Raw genomic sequence first — 18,194 nt, 5'->3', positions numbered from 1 at the left:
AGCTATGGCTAAGAGGAATGCTCAAACCCCTCCTATTTGTATCCTCTTCTTAGGTACCATTTTCCACCCACCGATGTCTTCTTCACCTGTGTTATATCTTAGAGAGGTCTGTTTCTAAGTCAGATTTTAAAATGGCAACCTGTGGGGGCATCTGGGTGGCTCAGTGGGTTAAAGCCTCTGCCTTTGGCTCAGGTCATGATCCCAGGATCCTGAGATCGAGCCCCACATCGGCCTCTCTGCTCAGCAGGGAACCTGCTTCCCTTCCTCTCTCTCTGCCTGCGTCTCTGCCTACCTGTGATCTCTGTCTGTCAAATAAATAAATAAAATCTTAAAAAAAAAATAGCAACCTGTGACTAAAACGGACCTGGATTATATTATGTTCAACCTTCAAAACACTAAAAAAAGGGGATGGGTGGGAAATTTCACATAAAATCTCCAACTCTCTGGCTTCTCTTGATGACTGGAGAAACTAGTAGTACTAAATTATCCATTTGGAATGGAAAACATCACTTGGAATTGTGTAGTAGATGTCTTTTTATTTTTTTATTTTTATTTATTTTTCTTAAGATTTTATTTATTTATTTGAGAGAGAGAGAGTGTGTGAGAAGGGAGAAAGTCAGAGGGAGAAGCAGACTCCCCATGGAGCTGGGAGCCCGATGCGGGACTTGATCCTGGTACACTGGGATCATGACCTGAGCCGAAGGCATTGGCTTAACCAACAGAGGCACTCAGGCACCCAGGGGATGTCTTTTTAGTTGGGACACATAATTTCAGCTTACTACTGTCCCTATCTGTCTCATTTCATCCATTTATGGGACCTGCCTTGACACTAGACACATGGGACCTTTTGGCTTTAACTTCAAGCTGTGGTGGTGAGTGGGGCTTTAGGCACCATTCTGACTTTTTGGTAAAAGGCAACCACTAGGTCGACACTACCTAGTAAATCCCGTGTATGATCTATCCCATGTTTAAGTTCAAACAATTGTCCCTATAATACATGAATATTTGTTTTCACATTTCTGTATGGCCCAGGTTTTATGAACAAAAAGCTCTAGGGGGGCGCCTGGGTGGCTCAGTGGGTTAAGGCCTCTGCCTTCGGCTCAGGTCGTGATCCCAGGGTCCTGGGATCAAGCCCCACATCGGGCTCTTTGCTCAGCGGGGAGCCTGCTTCCTCCTCTCTCTCTGCCTGCCTCTCTGCCTGCTTGTGATCTCTGTCTGTCAAATACATAAATAAAATCTTTAAAAAAAAAAACAAAGCGCTAGGAAATGAGGTTAAAAGATGATTGCATGATAAACATGTCCTGGAAATTAGAGTTAGTGTACTGCTCCAGAGAGATTCAGACCTTTATTTCCTCAGGAGCTGTTTGCTTACATTCAAGGATCATCACACCCCGAGATACATGCCCATGCCCCCTTTCTCCTGGAGACATTTGCTTACATTTCATAGTAAAGGTCACTCTTTCTTGGGAGAGAAAGAAGGGTCAAAGTACCCATCACTCTGAGTCTCATAATTCCAGGGTTTGTTTTTGTGGTGATTCCCCACAGGTAAACATCTGGTGCTCACTGTGTTGCCCTGTGGGGAACTGAGGTGTGGGAAGCTGGTGCTATGATACTTTGTGAGTAATGATTGCTCCGTTCTCTGACCCAGAAAGCTTGTATTTCCTATCAGAATATAAACATAAACATAAATATGATTATGAATATAATTGTGAATGTAAATGTAGATATATGAACACAAACATGTATGTGTATGTATATAATATGCATATTATATATATATATATGATATACATTTACAGTTGACCCTTGAACAATGTGAGAGCTGGGGAAACTGACATAGAAAATCAATGTATAACTTTTGACTCCCCAGAAACTTCACTACTCATAGCCTACTATTAACTGGAAGCCTAATCAATAACATAAACAGTCAAGTAACACATATTTTGTATGTGTATTATATACTGTATTCTTACAATAAAGTGAGCTAGAAAAAAGAAAATATCATTGAGAAAAATCATAAAGGTGTACCTGAGTGCTCAGTCAGTTGAGGGTCTGACTCTTGGTTTCAGCTCAGGTCATGATCTCGGGGTCTTGGGACTGAGCCCCATGTCAGGTTCCATTCAGCACAGAGTCTGCCTGAGATTTTTTTCCCTTTCCCTTCACCTGTACTCCTCCCTCTGCTCTCTCTCAAATAAATAAATAAATAAAATATTTTTTAAAAATCATAAAGAGGGACGCCTGGGTGGCTCAGTTGGTTAAGAGCTGCCTTCAGCTCGGGTCATGATCCCAGTGTGCTGGGATCGAGTCCCACATCGGGCTCCTTGCTCGGCAGGGAGCCTGCTTCTCCCTCTGCCTCCGTCTGCCAGTGCTCACTCTCTCTCTCTGACAAATAAATAAATAAAATCTTTTTTAAAAATCATGAAGAAGGGCGCCTGGGTGGCTCAGTGGGGTAAGCCGCTGCCTTCAGCTCAGGTCATGATCTCAGGGTCCTGGGATTGAGTCCCGAATCGGGCTCTCTGCTCAGCAGGGAGCCTGCTTCCCTCTCTCTCTGCCTGCCTCTCCATCTACTTGCGATTTCTCTCTGTCAAATAAATAAATAAAATCTTTAAAAAAAAATCATGAAGAAAATACATTTACAGTACTGTATTGCATTTATTGAAAAAGTTCACATGTAAGTGAACACATGCAGTTCAAACCCATGTTGTTCAAGGGTAAACTGTATATAAGAAAACCTTATATATAAAACAGCATCCTCCTTCAGCGGTGGAGCCTGAAGTTTGTTTGTTTGTTTTAAAGATATTTTTTTATTTATTTGATGGGGGAAGGGTAGAGGGAGAAGCAGACCTCCCATTGAGCAGGGGGCCCAATGCGGGGCTCAGTTCCAGGACTCTGGGATCATGAACTGAGCCGATGGCTGTCGCTTAACTGACTAAGCCAGCTAGGGGCCCCCATTTTTTCTTTAAGCCTTAAGGTATTTTTGTTTTTTTTTGTATTTTTTTTAAGATTTTATTTATTTATTTGACAGACAGAGATCACAATTAGGCAGAGAGGAAGGCAGAGGGAGAGGGGGAAACAGGCTCCCCGCTGAGCAGAGAGCCCGATGCAGGGCTTGATCCCAGGACCCTGAGATCATGACCTGAGCCGAAGGCAGAGGCTTAACCCACTGAGCCACCCATGTGCCCCTAAGCCTTAAGTTTTCTATAATCATTCTATACCCACCTCTGTGTGGATTACAACTTGAAAAGTTCTTTTATTTATTTATTTATTTATTTATTTATTTGAGAGAGAGTGTGAGAGTGAAGAGGTCAGAGGAAGAGCAGACTCTCCGCCGAGCAGGGAGCCCGGTGTAGGACTTGGCAGTTGCTCAACAAACTGAGTCACCCAGGCGCCCCACAACTTGAAAAGTTCTTAATTTTATCTTTTCCTCAAACCTTATCACTAAGATCACTCCATCTCTAACTCTGGCTTAAAACCTACTGTGTTCTCTCTATTACTAAGAATATCTAATTATTTTATTTTTTTCTTGTTATAGAGTTTTCTATTTCTGATATGAAGTACAGTAACAGAAGAATCGAGGTAAGATTAGTTCTAGCATTTCTGACTTAAGATTTAAAACCAAAGAACCTCTTGTTAGAGACAAACTCTATCAAAGAACTCAGAACTAAAATCCTCAGCAACTATAGCTTGCAAAACAACAGCTCACAGTTTAGAGAGTCACAAATAGCTACTAGGACAGTTATACTTTGCCATGTACATTTCTTTTCTGGCGTGTCTTCTGTTCACTATATAATGTGGTAAGTAACTCTTTTAGACATATTTTTCCTTCTTTGAACATGTCTAGAAATTAGGTAAAATTTCCCCCCAGTGATAGATTTTCCCAATTTAGTTTGTAAGTATAGTTTTTGGAAAGATTCTTGAAAACCTCTCAACTGCCGGCCTCTTTTCTATCCCATGAGCCTATAAGAAAGCGCATAGTGGGGCACCTGGGTGGCTCAGTGGGTTAAGCTTTCGCCTTCTGCTCAGGTCATGATCTCTGGGTCCTGGGATCGAGCCCCCACATCAGGCTCTCTGTTTAGCAGGGAGCCCGCTTCCCGCTCTCTCTATGCCGGCTTCTCTGCCTACTTGTGCTCTTTCTCTCTCTGTCAAATAAATAAAATCTATTAAAAAAAAAAAAAAAGAAGAAAGAAAGCGCATAGGTCCTGCTCAGTATTGTAAAAAGAAATTTATTGGCCTTAAAAACGAATAAAAGCTACTACTAGGGAGATGTTTAAGCCCTTGCAGAATCTGTCTTTATTTAATTAATTAATTTATTTTTAAAGATTTTACTTACTTATTTGACAGAGAGAGATCACAAGTAGGCAGAGAGGCAGGAAGAGGAGGAGGGAGGGAAAATCAGGCCCCCTGCTGAGCAGAGAGCCTGATTTGGGGCTTGATCTCAGGACACTGGGACCATGACCCAAGCCGAAGGCAGAGGCTTAACCCACCGAGCCATTGAGACACCCCTGTCTTTATTTCTGACATTATGTTTAAGCTACTGAAGAAAATCATCTGGACAATAGAAGTGGGGAATCTCACCGCTTTTCACTACTTTTAATTAATAGGTCTCTAGTGTCAGCTTCCTTTTCCTTTCTTCTTACAAACAGGTAGCAATACAATGACAATTAAACATATAGCTCTCGATTGTCATGCATGATCCCTGCCTATAAGTATTCTAGTATAGTTAGGTACCAAATCTGGGAAGAATCACGGTGGAAAATCATTTTATAACTCAATAACCATAAAGCTTAATTTTATATATTGGGTTACACTGACCTCTAGAGGTTGCCGATAGTAAAAACTAACTTTTTTTGAAAACAGTTGAGAGGGCAAAGAAGTAAAAACCATTCACGGTTGCTAGATTTCAAGTGTATAGTGTGGCATCTTTCTAAGCCCTGCTCAACAAAACAATTCATCAAAATATTAAGGAGTAGTTGTGCTCCAGATACAAATTCTGAGTTAGTCTATAACCTAATAATCATTGTTAAAGTAACTGTAATAGATTTATTTATGTATTTATTTATTTATTTATTTATTTATTTATTTATTTTTAAGAGAAAGAGCATAAGCAGAGGCAGGCAGGAGCAGAGAGAGAGGGAGACAGAGAATCCCTAGCAGGCTCCTTGCCCAATGTAGAGCCCACACCCAGGTGCCTCTGTAACGGAAATTTTAAGCTAAGTGGGTATTTTAAAAAATCTTAGAGATCGATTCTATGGAAATGAAAAGGAAAAGAGAAGAGAAATAAAATTTCTCGTCTTAAAATTTTAATATTAACATGGGCACCTGAGTGGCTCAGTTGGTTAAGCGTTGGACTCTTGATTTCTGCTCAGGTCATGATCTCAGGCTCCTGGGCTCAAGCTGTACCTCGGGCTCCACAGTCAGTGGAAGTCTATTTCTCTCCCTCTCTCTCTGTCTCTTTCCACTCTCACACACACTCTCTCTCACCCTAAAAGAAAGATATTTTTAAAAATTTTAATGTTTACATTACAGGGCCTTTATTTTATTATAAATACATAAACTTGAATCTTTATAGCTATGCTAATCTTGGTTTTTATTTTTTATTTATTTATATTTTAAAAGATTTTACTTTTAAGTAATCTGTACACCCAACATGGGGTTTGAACTCACTGCCCCGAGATCAGGAGTTACCTAGTCCACTGACTGAACCAGCCAGGGACCCCTGACAATCTTGGTTTTTAGAAGTATTGTTTTACCCGAAATACCAGAAGTGAGCTTTTAGTCTTTAAAATTGGGATCCCTAGTGGACACCTTGGTGGCTCAGCTGGTTAAGTGTCTGCCTTTGGTGCAGGTCATGATCCCGGGGTTCTGGGATCAAGCCCCGCATTGGGCTCCTTACTCAGCAGGGAGCCTGCTTTTCCCTCTGCCTGTCACTCTGCATGCTTGTGCTCTGTCTCTGACAAATAAATAAATAAATAACATCTTTAAAAAAATAGAAAAATAAAATTGGAATCTCTAAGATAGCCTTGTAAAGGGCTACCTAAAGAGAATCTTAGAATCTATCTGGAATGGATGGGGAGATGGGGTAACTGGGTGATGGACATTGAGGAGGACATGTGATGTGATGAGTAATGGGTGTTTTATGCAACTGATGAGTTGCTGAACACTACATCTGAAACTAATGATGTACTATGTGTTGGCTAATTGAATTAAAAAAAAAAAGAATCCCTCTGGATTACTTAAACCACCTAATACGATATCATGTACATTTCTGTGTTCATTAACCTTTTTCTCTTTCCTTTTAGTTCCCTCTGCCACAGTTGTCACTTTTGTCCATGAAACCTGGTCTTCATACAATCCCCCCAAATCACAAGGATCAAAAGGAGAGAGAAAGAAATATTCTGAACTTTATATCCTTCGTACCTAAGCTCTCAGAGCCTGGAAGTCGATCTGAGGAGTTTAGACCATTACACAAGCAGCAGGAAACTCCATTTAAGGTGTTTGTGGATCAGACTCTTAAGTCCTCTGATAGCTCCATTTGGTCCAGAAACATGTGCTCCTTTTGGAAGGCTAGCCATCACAGACAATACATGGAGACGGAGGAGAATAGGATTTCCAAGGAAAATAAAGGAAGTGACAAAATCACAACCTTTGACTTCGGAAAAGGACAATCTTTGGTGTCCTTTGAGAATCGTAAGCAAAGCAGTTTTCCGACAGATAGGGAGGTGGATATTGATTCCATTGGTCATGAAATGAGAAAAGCAGAAGAGAATTCTCGACATCTTTCGTCAGGAAAGAAAGAGGGTTCAGTAGCCAGAAACTGTAAACAAGGCTGTGAAGTTGGATGTACCATGCCAATCAAGTTCCAAGAATCCCAGCATTCAGAAATAATTCTAAACCAGGAAAAAGAAACTAGAAACGATCAGACTGATTCCAAAAGTGCTTCAGTACATAAAGGTGAAGCACTTGAGCCAAATAATATTTTAGAAGAGTATACTGTTCTTAAAAGTTTGTCCAGTGCAGTCCCTGATGGCCCCACTGAGAAGCTCCCTCAAGGTCATAGAGGCATGGAGACAAACATAAAAGTATCAGTAGCAGAGGCCACCAAACCAGAAATGAATGGAATAGTGCCTCTTATCCACATCGCTTTCCCTGGACATGGAACTCCCAGGGAACCTGCCAGAGCCAAACCGAGCCTCCCAAAAAGAAAAGGCACTCCTCAAAACAACAATAGCTTCAACATACTCGCACACCCAGAAACTGATGGGCATAAGAGGAAAACCCACAGAAATAAGTTGGAATCAAAGACCAAGAGCAGTAACAGGACACCCCAGAATTTCATGATTTCCATTGAAGGTTCCATCAAGCCTACCATGCATAAAAACAGCATTAAAACTCGAGTTTTCCCTGCCTTGGGGCTTGTTGACCCCAGACCTCGGCAGTCACCCAAGTTTCAAAGGCAAATGCCACAGGTAGAAAAGAAGCAATCAAGTCACCGGGCTCTAACACCCAAAAAGCAGTCTTTTCCTTGCCTCTGTAAGAATCCAGGAATAAAAAAGTCTTCTGTTCCCCTCTCTGCTCAACCAGCAGTGCCGAGACTCAATTACTTAGATCTTAAGTATAGTGACATGTTCAAAGAAATCAATTCAACTGCTAATGGGCCTGGAATCTATGAAATGTTTGGGACTCCTGTTTATTGTCACATGAGAGAGGCTGAACGTCATGAGAACAAATACTACCGAGAGATAGCCTCAGCTCCAAATGGGAGAAGTATTACCAGCAAATGTCGATCTTCACACAGTGAGAGGAGCAGCAGTGGCAGAACAAGATTTTCTCAGAAAAGACCACATATTAAGCCTTCAAAGGCTTCATTTGACATTAAACAAAAGAACAAAAGTTTAATTTCTAAAGAAAAGGGTTACAAGGCCGTAGGTACCAACTTACAAGGCATTGGAAATGGTGATGATATTTCAGATCCAGAGTGGCAGGTAAAGTCTTCGGGAAGTGACTTTCTCTCTTCCAGGGATGAAGTTCAGCCCATGAACTTGGCTCTGCCGCACAAGCGGGCCCCTGAACAGAATGAACTTCCTGTTACAGATTTGTCCACTGTTGAAGAAGTCTCTATGGAAGAGTCTGGCGATGAAGGAGACACTTCTAACAATCAAATACTTGCTACAAGCCTCAGAGATCTGCATGAACTGGAAGAGCTACATCACCAGATCCCACTTGTCCTTTCCGAAAATAGCTGGGCAGTGCCCAGTGACAAGGGTTCCAACAAGCGTGCACAACAAGAAAAGCAGAATACACCCTCTCTTGGTAAAATAAATGCCAACCAAATTTTAACTAATGATATAGGGTTCGAGAGGGTTTTAGATAAGTCTGAAACACTTAAGAGTTTCTCTTTCCAAGAGAAACAACAGAGGGCATCTTCCCAAGCATATCAGCATTGGGTACGTTCTTTGGATCCGGATAGTTTAGCTGATGAGTCGGTTACATATCACACATTTGAAGACACTTTAAAGGAGGCAAATTCAATTTCACAAGAAATTCTAGATTCTGTGAAGAGCGAAGAATTGACAGATGAACTATTAGGGTGCCTAGCTGCAGAACTCTTAGCTCTGGATGAGAGAGAGAATACCTCTTGCCAGATAATGGCAAATGAAACAGATCCTGAAAACCTAAATCTTGTCTTTGGTAGGAGAGGAAAAACCACGGCAGAATTGGGCAGAGAGACAACAAATGTTAAAATACAGGTTGGTATAATTAGAATCAGTAATCCATTGAGGCAGGAAGAGACCTCAGAAACAGTCTGGTTCAGACTCCTTATTTTCAATTGAGGAATCGGAAACCTGGAACAACTAAACAGTTTTTCAAGGTCTCCCCTGTTTGGTTGCAAGTTTGGCATCCAGATCCCCTGACTGCCAGGCTAAGATGTTTTCGTTATACGGCCTTACTTCTGGAATTCAGCCAGCCCAACACTGCTGTGGCATCACTTTGGGCACATTAATATAGCAAAACCATTTATTTAAAGTAGGTCAATATTTTATTCAGTGAAGATGTTTTCAATCAACAAATAGCAGAGAGATAATTATGGGTAAAACATTGCTCTGGGTGGTATGTGAAATAGAAAGAAATGCATATAGCCCCTAAAGTAGCTTACCAGCTAATTCCAAAACAGATACGAAGACATGAAATGTGAAAACTTTAACACAGAAATATTATTGGTGCATCTTGTATTTTTGGCACTCGACTAAAAACTAGAGACATGTTGGGATACAAGACTTAGCCATTGTTCTCAAGGAAAATAAGTAACAATCCTGAAAAATTAAAAAAAAAATTTGTTTGGTGTTGGAGTGCGGGTGGGGAAGAGGAATACTGAGTTTTGTTTTGTCTGTTTCAATTCTCACTGAATTACATGAGCCTCTTGTTCTACTCAGATTGTAAAGGCAGAAACTGTAGGTTTACCTGAAGTATTTATTGAGCACTGACTGGGGCTATATCACCCTCTATCCGGATTTGGAACAATCATTGCAGTCAGCTGATCAAAGGATATACAAGGCAAATAGTTTTATCATAGCTGGGTTTACTGAGAACTTACCACGTAGGAGTGAGATATGTTATGTTGTCTTCTTTATATGCTTCATAACAGGTCTGTGACATAACAAGTCCCCATTTGGCAGATGTGAATACTGAAGCTTAGGATGTTAAGACAGTCAGTGAGTGGCGGAGCCATGCATTCTGATTCCAGCCCATACCTTTAATCACTACACAGTGAGATTACTCCTTGTCCCGAAATGCCAGCTCTGTCCTCATGGTGAACTTAATTTCTGTTGGGAGGAGAGAGTGGTTCAGGAAGGCCTCCAGGCTGGGGTAGGAAACGGAGATATGAGTGTGCACATCTGTGTGTCTGAGATGAGTCTAGAACTCTGCCATTTTAGGTTTTTTTTTTTTTTTTAACACTTATTTATCTGACACAGAGAGAGAGAGAATGTGCACACATGTGCATGCAGGAGGAGGGGGAATGGGAGAGATCTTCATGCAGACTCCCTGCTGATCCCGGAGTCTGACTTGGGGCATGATGTCAAGACAGATGAGATCATGACCCATGAGATCATAACCAAGAGCCAAAACCAAGAGTCGATGCCTCCACCGATTGAGCCATGAAGGTGCCGCACAACTCTACCATTTTAAATTCAAGTAAAGCTATCAAGCTAGTAAAATCATCAGCCTGTAACCCCATCCTGTAGTGATGGAGTCAAAACTGACTATTTGCAACCTTTTCCTTCCCAAGCAGTCAAGTTTAGTTTGGGTAGAAACATGAAAGGATGGGGGAGGAGGAACCCAAATGGTCTTTTCATTCCTGAGGAAGGTAAGCTTGCAAGAAAGTCTTGCTCTTCATAGCCTTCACCATGTGTCTGCGTCACTATCGTTTGTTTTTAAGAACTTGTGGAGGAGATCAAAACAAAGCATTTTTGGCCCTGATCAACCAGTTGGAAAACATGGTCTACATTCTGCAGAGATTCTTGTTCTCTGACTTCTAGGGCAAGACTTCTCTAAGTTTATTGTGAATGCAAATCACTTGGAGATCATGTTAAAATGTAGGCACTAATTCAGTATGCTTGGGGCCCGAGATTCTGCATGTCTAACAAGCTCCTAACAGATTCTCCTTTGAGTACCAAGGGTCTAGAGGACCATGGATCGTCACTCTATTTATGCATTGTGGCTGTGCGCAAGGGAGAGAGAGTGTTTCTGTGTATATTTGTGTATAAATGTGTGTATGTATTTAGGTTTATGTATATATGCGTGTGTTTGAGTGTATGTTTGTGTTGTGGAAATAACTGAAGAACAGACAAAAGCTATTCATAGCTTGCTATAGCAATGGAGTCAGCCACTAACACTGTGTTTGGCAGAGATTCAAAGACAGGCAGAGGAGTGGGAAACCTTAGAGGGAAAAAGGGCAGGCTTCAGTTGCCCTGACTGGAGGCTCTTGGGATGGGGAAACTGCAGGTGAGCTAACAAGCAGTGTCCTATGTGACTAGTCAGGGTGTGCATATTTGGCCTCTCTAGTTGGTCCCAAGTTAGAAGAAAGGAAGACTACTTTCCTGCCCTCCCTCTATCCCAATGACTCAGAAATTAATGGTGACTTTTCTTTTTGTCTCATTTTCCCAGAGATATAGTAATGGGTTCAGGATATACAACAAGGAGGAGAAATTTCTCAACTCAGATGAAAAGAAGACATTTTCTGAAAATAGTTTGAAGTATGAAGAATCTATCCTGTGGACAAAGGGAGAGATCCTTGGGAAGGGAGCCTATGGCACAGTAAGTTAAGTGGGAAACATGATGAAACCCCAAATCCCCACTCCTCCTTGACCACCCTTTCTCCCTAATCCTCTTCTGCCCTCCCCACTCTGTAAACTCTTTTACATGGAACTTTTTCAGTTGGAAGTAATAGGAAACCCAACCCAAACTGGCCTGGGGGAAAGGATGTTCACTGGGTTAAGTAACTGAAGGGTGAAGAGTAGGTGTGGTTCTGGGCATAGCTGATTTCAGGGGTCAGACAATGTCACTAGGGTCTGGCCTCCTGGTATCTCTCCTACTGGGTCTCATTCTCAGGGTCTATGTAGTGGGGTGATGGCCAATGTATTTCTAGCCTTTCATTCTCCTGGGTCCAAGTCCAGTGGGAGAGATGTCTCATTGCTTGACAGCTCAAGATGTTACAAGAAGTTGGGAGAATCATTGTTGAGTGGCAAAAAAATCTAAAAATAAATAAATAAGTAAATCCTTACATTTTTTGAAAGACTATCTAAAATCCTAGCACATTAGATAGTGTTTACATAGATTGGTAAAAAGAAGACTGATCCAAAGATGAGAGAGGCTATTTTCTAGCTGGGGACATATCAGTGAGAAGCTGGAAAGACATGAAACCACTGAAAACGCATGAGGGGTCACTGCAACATTACCCCAGGACCTGGGTTCCCCTCTTTCCTTAGAGCTTTAGCACTGAAATAGGCATTTCACTTATTTGGTGAGGAGTTTTCCCAATGTAGGCATGTAGATATCTATGAGGTAAGAATTCTTATCTCAGTGTTATAGGTGAGAAAAACTTAAGTCAAAAAGATTATGCAACTTACCCAAAGTTACATAGCTGGGGAATGGCGAAGCCAAGATTCTATCCAATCCAACCCAGTGTAATATCCACTCACCATACTACTCCTCCCCATTTTGGCCTCACTGAAACATTGAATTTGCTTAAGTACTTTGCTCTTACGTAGGGATGTATCGACTTAGAAAAAGAGAAGGGTTTGGGAGGAGAAGGGAAAGACAATGGTCACCTGAGGCATTTTGTGAACAAGTTATATCATTTATATTTAATAATAAGGTTTGCTTCTAGGTATATTGTGGTCTTACTAGCCAAGGACAGCTGATAGCTGTAAAACAGGTGGCTTTGGATACCTCTGATAAATTAGCTACTGAAAAAGAATACCGGAAACTGCAGGAAGAAGTAGATTTGCTCAAAGCACTGAAGCATGTCAACATTGTGGCCTATTTGGGGACATGCTTGGAAGAGAATATTGTAAGCATTTTCATGGAGTTTGTCCCTGGTGGCTCTATTTCTAGTATTATAAACCGTTTTGGGCCATTGCCTGAGATGGTGTTCTGTAAATATACAAGACAAATCCTGCAAGGTGTTGCTTATCTTCATGAGAACTGTGTGGTGCATCGAGATATCAAAGGAAATAATGTCATGCTCATGCCAACCGGAATAATAAAGCTAATTGACTTTGGCTGTGCCAAGCGTTTGGCGTGGGCTGGCTTAAATGGCACCCACAGTGACATGCTGAAGTCCATGCATGGGACTCCATATTGGATGGCCCCAGAAGTCATCAATGAGTCTGGCTATGGAAGGAAGTCGGACATCTGGAGCATTGGCTGTACTGTGTTTGAGATGGCCACAGGGAAGCCCCCATTGGCTTCCATGGACAGGATGGCAGCCATGTTTTACATTGGAGCGCACCGAGGGCTGATGCCTCCATTACCAGAACACTTCTCGGAAAATGCAGCGGACTTTGTGCGTGTGTGCCTAACCAGGTAAGAAACTAAACACAGGAGGAGGAGAAATCCCCAGAGTCCAAGATTGCTGACATTTCCCCTGTAGTTTATAGCCCACAAAAATAAAAATCAAGCAGAGAATGATTTTGTACTGAAAGGAATCATGATTAGCCACCTTGGGTGATTGTGCTTCTTGTTGTGTCAGGGTAGGGGGGTAATGGTTCAAGTAGCAAGTGTCTCAATTAAATGTCTAATCAGGGACAGGCAAATCAATGGGTGTGCAAACTTTGCCACAGGTCTACTTATTTAGGAGTGGGATGTCTTCCAAGGGACTTGGCATGGTGCAATGACATCAACTGTGCATAGATTCCCCTTTCCTGAGATGCCTTTCCTCTTAAGCAACCAGTGTTCTTACCTTCTTCCTAAAACTGGCTCTAGGGAAAGTGTGTGAGAAATTCATTCATGTTGAGGGATTGTTATGAATTGACTGATTGATGACCGACAGCTCTAATGTATTGGTCCTCCCAGAAATGCTTGTATTCAAAGTGAGGGGAAACATTTGAGCTTTTGATCAAAAGATACAAACCTCTAATTGAAGCATTTCATGCATCAAGTGTGGGGAATAAGTGGGGAAGCAGAAAAGTAGTGAAGATTGCCTATTTTTTCCTGTTCCAATGCTCCCTAGTATCTATGGAATAAAATGTTGGGGGAAAATTGTTAGAAGGGACCTTAGAGATTACCCACTTGTGTGGTTTCCAGACTTCTCTTAGCCAACCACTTTCTGCTCATACAAATTTTTTCTTTTTTTTTTTAAAGTAGACTTCACACCCAGAGTGGAGCCCAGTGTGGGGCTTGAACTCACAAGCCTGAGATCAGGAGTCAGATGCTTCACTAACTGAGCCACCCAGGTGCCCTGCATATGAAGTTTTAATTCAGAGAATAAAACATAAGAGCAGAGAGATGGCTCTGAGTAAAGAATGTGTGTATGTGTATGGTGAGGGAGAGGTAAAGTGTAGGGTGGGGTGCTAGTCTTAAGACTACTATAGTTGCCTTGTTCTGAATTGAACAATTATCTATTATTGATCCACAAAAACTACATGCTATTTTCATTTTCTTTCAAGCTGTCACTACTCAAACACACACACACACACACACACACACACACACACACAGCTTTAAAGAGAAAGGGTGAAATCTTTTTTATGGCTCTCCTTTTGAAACATGGCTTCATAAACTAAGCAATACAGAACTCATACCATTAATGATCAATTAATAGAGTTACAGAGTATGGGGCATGTAATTAAGGCTCTGTAGTTATTAAATGTTTGGGAGAATATTAATATTAATATATACTAATTAGTGTCATATACAAGCATAAGATTATCTCTTGAAATTCAAAGGCAAAGATCCTAAGAACTCTAGAGTCTTGCCTTATGACAATATTCCCTGGAGGTGTGGATAGTCAGAAGTAAAGTTGGGTGGGAGGCACTCCTAAAGATTCAGAAGTACAGATGACTAGGTATTGACCAGGAACAAGGACTGAATAGAACAGAAATGAACTTTGGGGAACAATAGGATGTATGAGTTGGGGGTACTGCTATGGGCAGTTTGAAAATTTTGCGAAGGGGCACCTGGGTGGCTCAGTCTGTTAAGCATCTGCCTTCAGCTCAGGTCATGATCTCAGGGTCCTGGAATGGAGTTCTGCATTGAGCTCCTTGGTCAGTGAGGAGCCTGCTTCTCCCTCTCCTGTCCCCCTGCCTGTGCTCTCTCTCTCTCTCTCTGAAGAATGAATAAATAAGTGAGAGAATAAATAAATAAAATCTTAAAAAAAAAAAAAAACAAAAAAAGACAAAAAAAAAAAAGTTCTGGGAAGTCAGGCCAAAGGAAGTTAGCTTTATGCAATAGGCAGTGAAGAGCAGGGGACCGCAAAGAATTTGGGGCAGATCATATCGTAAAGAAACTGGCCTTTGGGAAAGCAAGTCGGATGGCAGTGCACCGAAGGGCTTCAAATGGAGGCTGTTGGGACTAGAAGGCCAAGCAAGAATCCAGAGCTTGGACTTGGATGGGACTGTCAAGAGAAGGGTTCCTAAACATTCCAGGGGAAGGTGAATCAGCATTTGGTGATGGGGGCATGATAGGACTGCATGGTTTTGAGTATGAATAATGGAAGAAATAATAAAAAGTTTTGAAAGAGGAGCAAGGGAGGGAATTGAAGAAGGCCCACCATTTAAAATTAAAAAAAATTTTTTTCCCTTACTTTCTTTTTAAAATTTACTTTTTAAAACTTTTTTTGTTTGTTTCAAAATTCATTGTTTATGCACCACACCCAGTGCTCCATGCAATATGTGCCCTCCTTAATACCCACCACCAGGCCCACCCAACCCCCCACCCCTTCCCCTCCAAAACCCTCAGTTTGTTTCTCAGAGTCCACAGTCTCTCATGATTTGTCTCCCCCTCCTGTTTCCCCCAAGTCACTTCTCCTTTCCATCTCCCAATGTCCTCTGTGTTATCATTTATGCTCCATAAGTAAGTGAAACCATATGATAATTGATTCCAAAGACCTCAACGTGAGGCAGGAATCTATCAAAATCATAGAGGAGAACATAGGCAGTAACCTCTTCAACACTGCCCACAGAAGCTTCTTTCAAGACATGTCCCCAAAGCAAACAAAAGAAAAGCAAAGCAAACAAAAGCGAAAATGAACTTTTGGAACTTCATCAAGATTAAAAGTTTCTGCACAGCAAAGGAAACAGTCAACAAAACAAAGAGGCAACCCACGGAATGGGAGAAGATATTCGCAAATGTCACTACAGCCAAAGGGCTGATATCCAAGAACTCCTCAAACTCAACACACACAAAACAGATAATCACGTCAAAAAATGGGCAGAAGACATGTACAGACATTTCTCCAAAGAAGACATACAAATGGCTAACAGACACATGAAAAAATGTTCATCATCTTTAGCCATCAGGGAGATTCAAATCAAAACCACATTGAGACACCACCTTACACCAGTTAGAATGGCCAAAATCAACAATACAGTAAACAGCAAGTGTTGGAGAGGAAGTGGTGAAAGGGGAACCCTCTTACACTGTTGGTGGGAATGCAGCCACTTTGGAAAGCAGTGTAGAGATTCCTTAAGAAACTAAAAATAGAACTACCCTATGACCCTGCAATTGCACTACTGGGTATTTACCCCAAAGATACAGATGTAGTGAAAAGAAGGGCCATCTGTACCCCAGTGTTCATAGCAGCAATGGCCACAGCTGCCAAACTGTGGAAAGAACCAAGATGTCCTTCAACAGACAAATGGATAAAGAAGAAATAGTCCATATATACAATGGAGTATTATCTCTCCATCAGAAAGGATGAATACCCAACTTTTGTATCAGAATGGATGGGACTGGAGGAGATTATGCTGAGTGAAATAAGTCAAGCAGAGGGGGCCCACCATTTAAGGAAACTTTCAAAGCTATGGGATTGGAGCTCAGGAAAGCAAATGAGATTGGAGGAACATCTTTAGAAATCAGAAGTTTGGGAAAAAAAAAAAAGAAATCCAAAGTTTGGTAGCTATAGCTGTGAACAGCTTAAGAGGGTTGAGGAAAATGTTTTTGAAAATGCTCAGAGGAGAAGTAATAATAGACATAGCATCAAGTCTAGCACATGGCAAAGGAAAGGAGGGAAGAAGGGAGGAGAGTTGTCCCAAGGTGGGAAAAGAACCAAGAAAAGTTTCTTCCAAGTCTATGAAGAGATTGTTTTGAAAGGAGGGGGTAGCGAATGCTTCAAATGCTACTGCCGAGATGAGAAGTAGGATGAACTCATCACATTTGGCAATGAGAAGATTATGGTTAATTATACGAGGGGAATTTCTATAGAGAGGAATGGGCCAAAAGGTAAGGATTTGGCATAATGCACATTGAAAAAAAAGTCACTAGGTTTGGCTATATTAAGGAAAGGATTTTTGGAGAGGAGAGATTTCTGTGTATTTTGAAGACAGGAGAAAGGGCCTCCAGAAGGGGAGGCTTTGTTTCAAAATAATTTATGGTCCCTTTATTTTTATGATCCTTTCCACCTGGGCTATTCTTGGTAGTTATCCCCTGCAACTGTCCCCCAACACCTGCCCTGCTCCCTGGTACCCACATTATCAAAAGATGGCCACTTTAGCCAAATAATGTCTCTGGAATAGGTCATTGCAGGTAACTATCAACTGGTTCACTGCTTCATTGACTAATTTATTGGGAAAAGTTTAATTTGAGGAAAAATAACCTAAACCAAAATAGGACTAAATATATGTCTCCCGTTGCTTTATGCTCACCTGAGTGCCCCAAATGCGATTATTTCAATTAATCACCAAAACACATTTAAATGTCTCCTTGTTTGTTCTATAAGTTTTTATTTACTTATTTGAGAAAGAGAGAGAGAGAGAGCGAGCACGAGCACAAGCGGGGGAGGGGCAGAGGACAAGGGAAATGCCGGCAGGGAGCCCAGCTCGGGGCTTGGTCCCAGGACCCAAGGACATGACCCGAGTGAAGGCGGATGCTTAACCGACCGAACTACTGAGGCATCCCTAAATGTTTACTTCTTAAAGGCTTAAAAAAAAAAGATTTTAGATTTTATTTATTTGGGGGGGGGGAGGGTGAGGGGCGGAAAGAGAGAGAGAATCTCAACCAGACTTCCCATTCAGCGCAGAGCCCAACAAAGGGCTCCATCTCATGACCCTGTGAACATAACCTGAGCCAAAATTAAGAGTTGGACGCTTAACCAACTGAGCCAGGCACCCTCTTACAGGCTTTTCAATTCTGGATTCCAATGCCTCTAAATTTTAGAAGTAAATTTAATGCTAGTTAAAAGTGCTTTAAACTGTACATCTGAAAGTGTGGCTTTTCCTGTGTATAAATTACACCTCAAACAGAACAAAGAAGTACAACTAGAAAGCAACGCCCAGTTTTTAATCATAATAGCGACTACTTTTGAGACTATCACTATGTGCCAGACACTGTTTAAAACCTGTTTATACATTATTTAATTCTCCCAGTGAGTTAGGTGTAACTGTTATCCCTGTTTTAATGATGAATTTGTGTCCCTGACCTAAGCTCACATAGCTAAAATCTTATATGGAAGCAAATCTGTTTGGCCAAGATTGTACATC

The 18,194-nt window shown here is 41.4% G+C and overlaps 1 protein-coding gene across 2 annotated transcripts in view; it reads left to right on the top strand.

Moving 5' to 3' along the window:
* Positions 1 to 18,194, top strand: part of MAP3K19 (mitogen-activated protein kinase kinase kinase 19) — a 66,129-nt gene that overhangs the window by 46,318 nt on the left and 1,617 nt on the right. The window contains exons 10-13 of one of the 2 annotated variants that reach the window (XM_059166704.1): positions 3,533 to 3,576; positions 6,300 to 8,747; positions 11,164 to 11,313; positions 12,386 to 13,083. In XM_059166704.1, the coding sequence (XP_059022687.1) occupies positions 3,533 to 3,576; positions 6,300 to 8,747; positions 11,164 to 11,313; positions 12,386 to 13,083 (3,340 nt within the window). The remainder of the gene's footprint in view (positions 1 to 3,532; positions 3,577 to 6,299; positions 8,748 to 11,163; positions 11,314 to 12,385; positions 13,084 to 18,194) is intronic. The other variant, XM_059166705.1, reaches the window with a different exon arrangement.

This window comes from Mustela lutreola, chromosome 3 (assembly GCF_030435805.1).
Source record: "Mustela lutreola isolate mMusLut2 chromosome 3, mMusLut2.pri, whole genome shotgun sequence".
Lineage (NCBI taxonomy): Eukaryota > Metazoa > Chordata > Mammalia > Carnivora > Mustelidae > Mustela > Mustela lutreola.
This window is presented reverse-complemented; position numbering and strand designations above follow the sequence as displayed.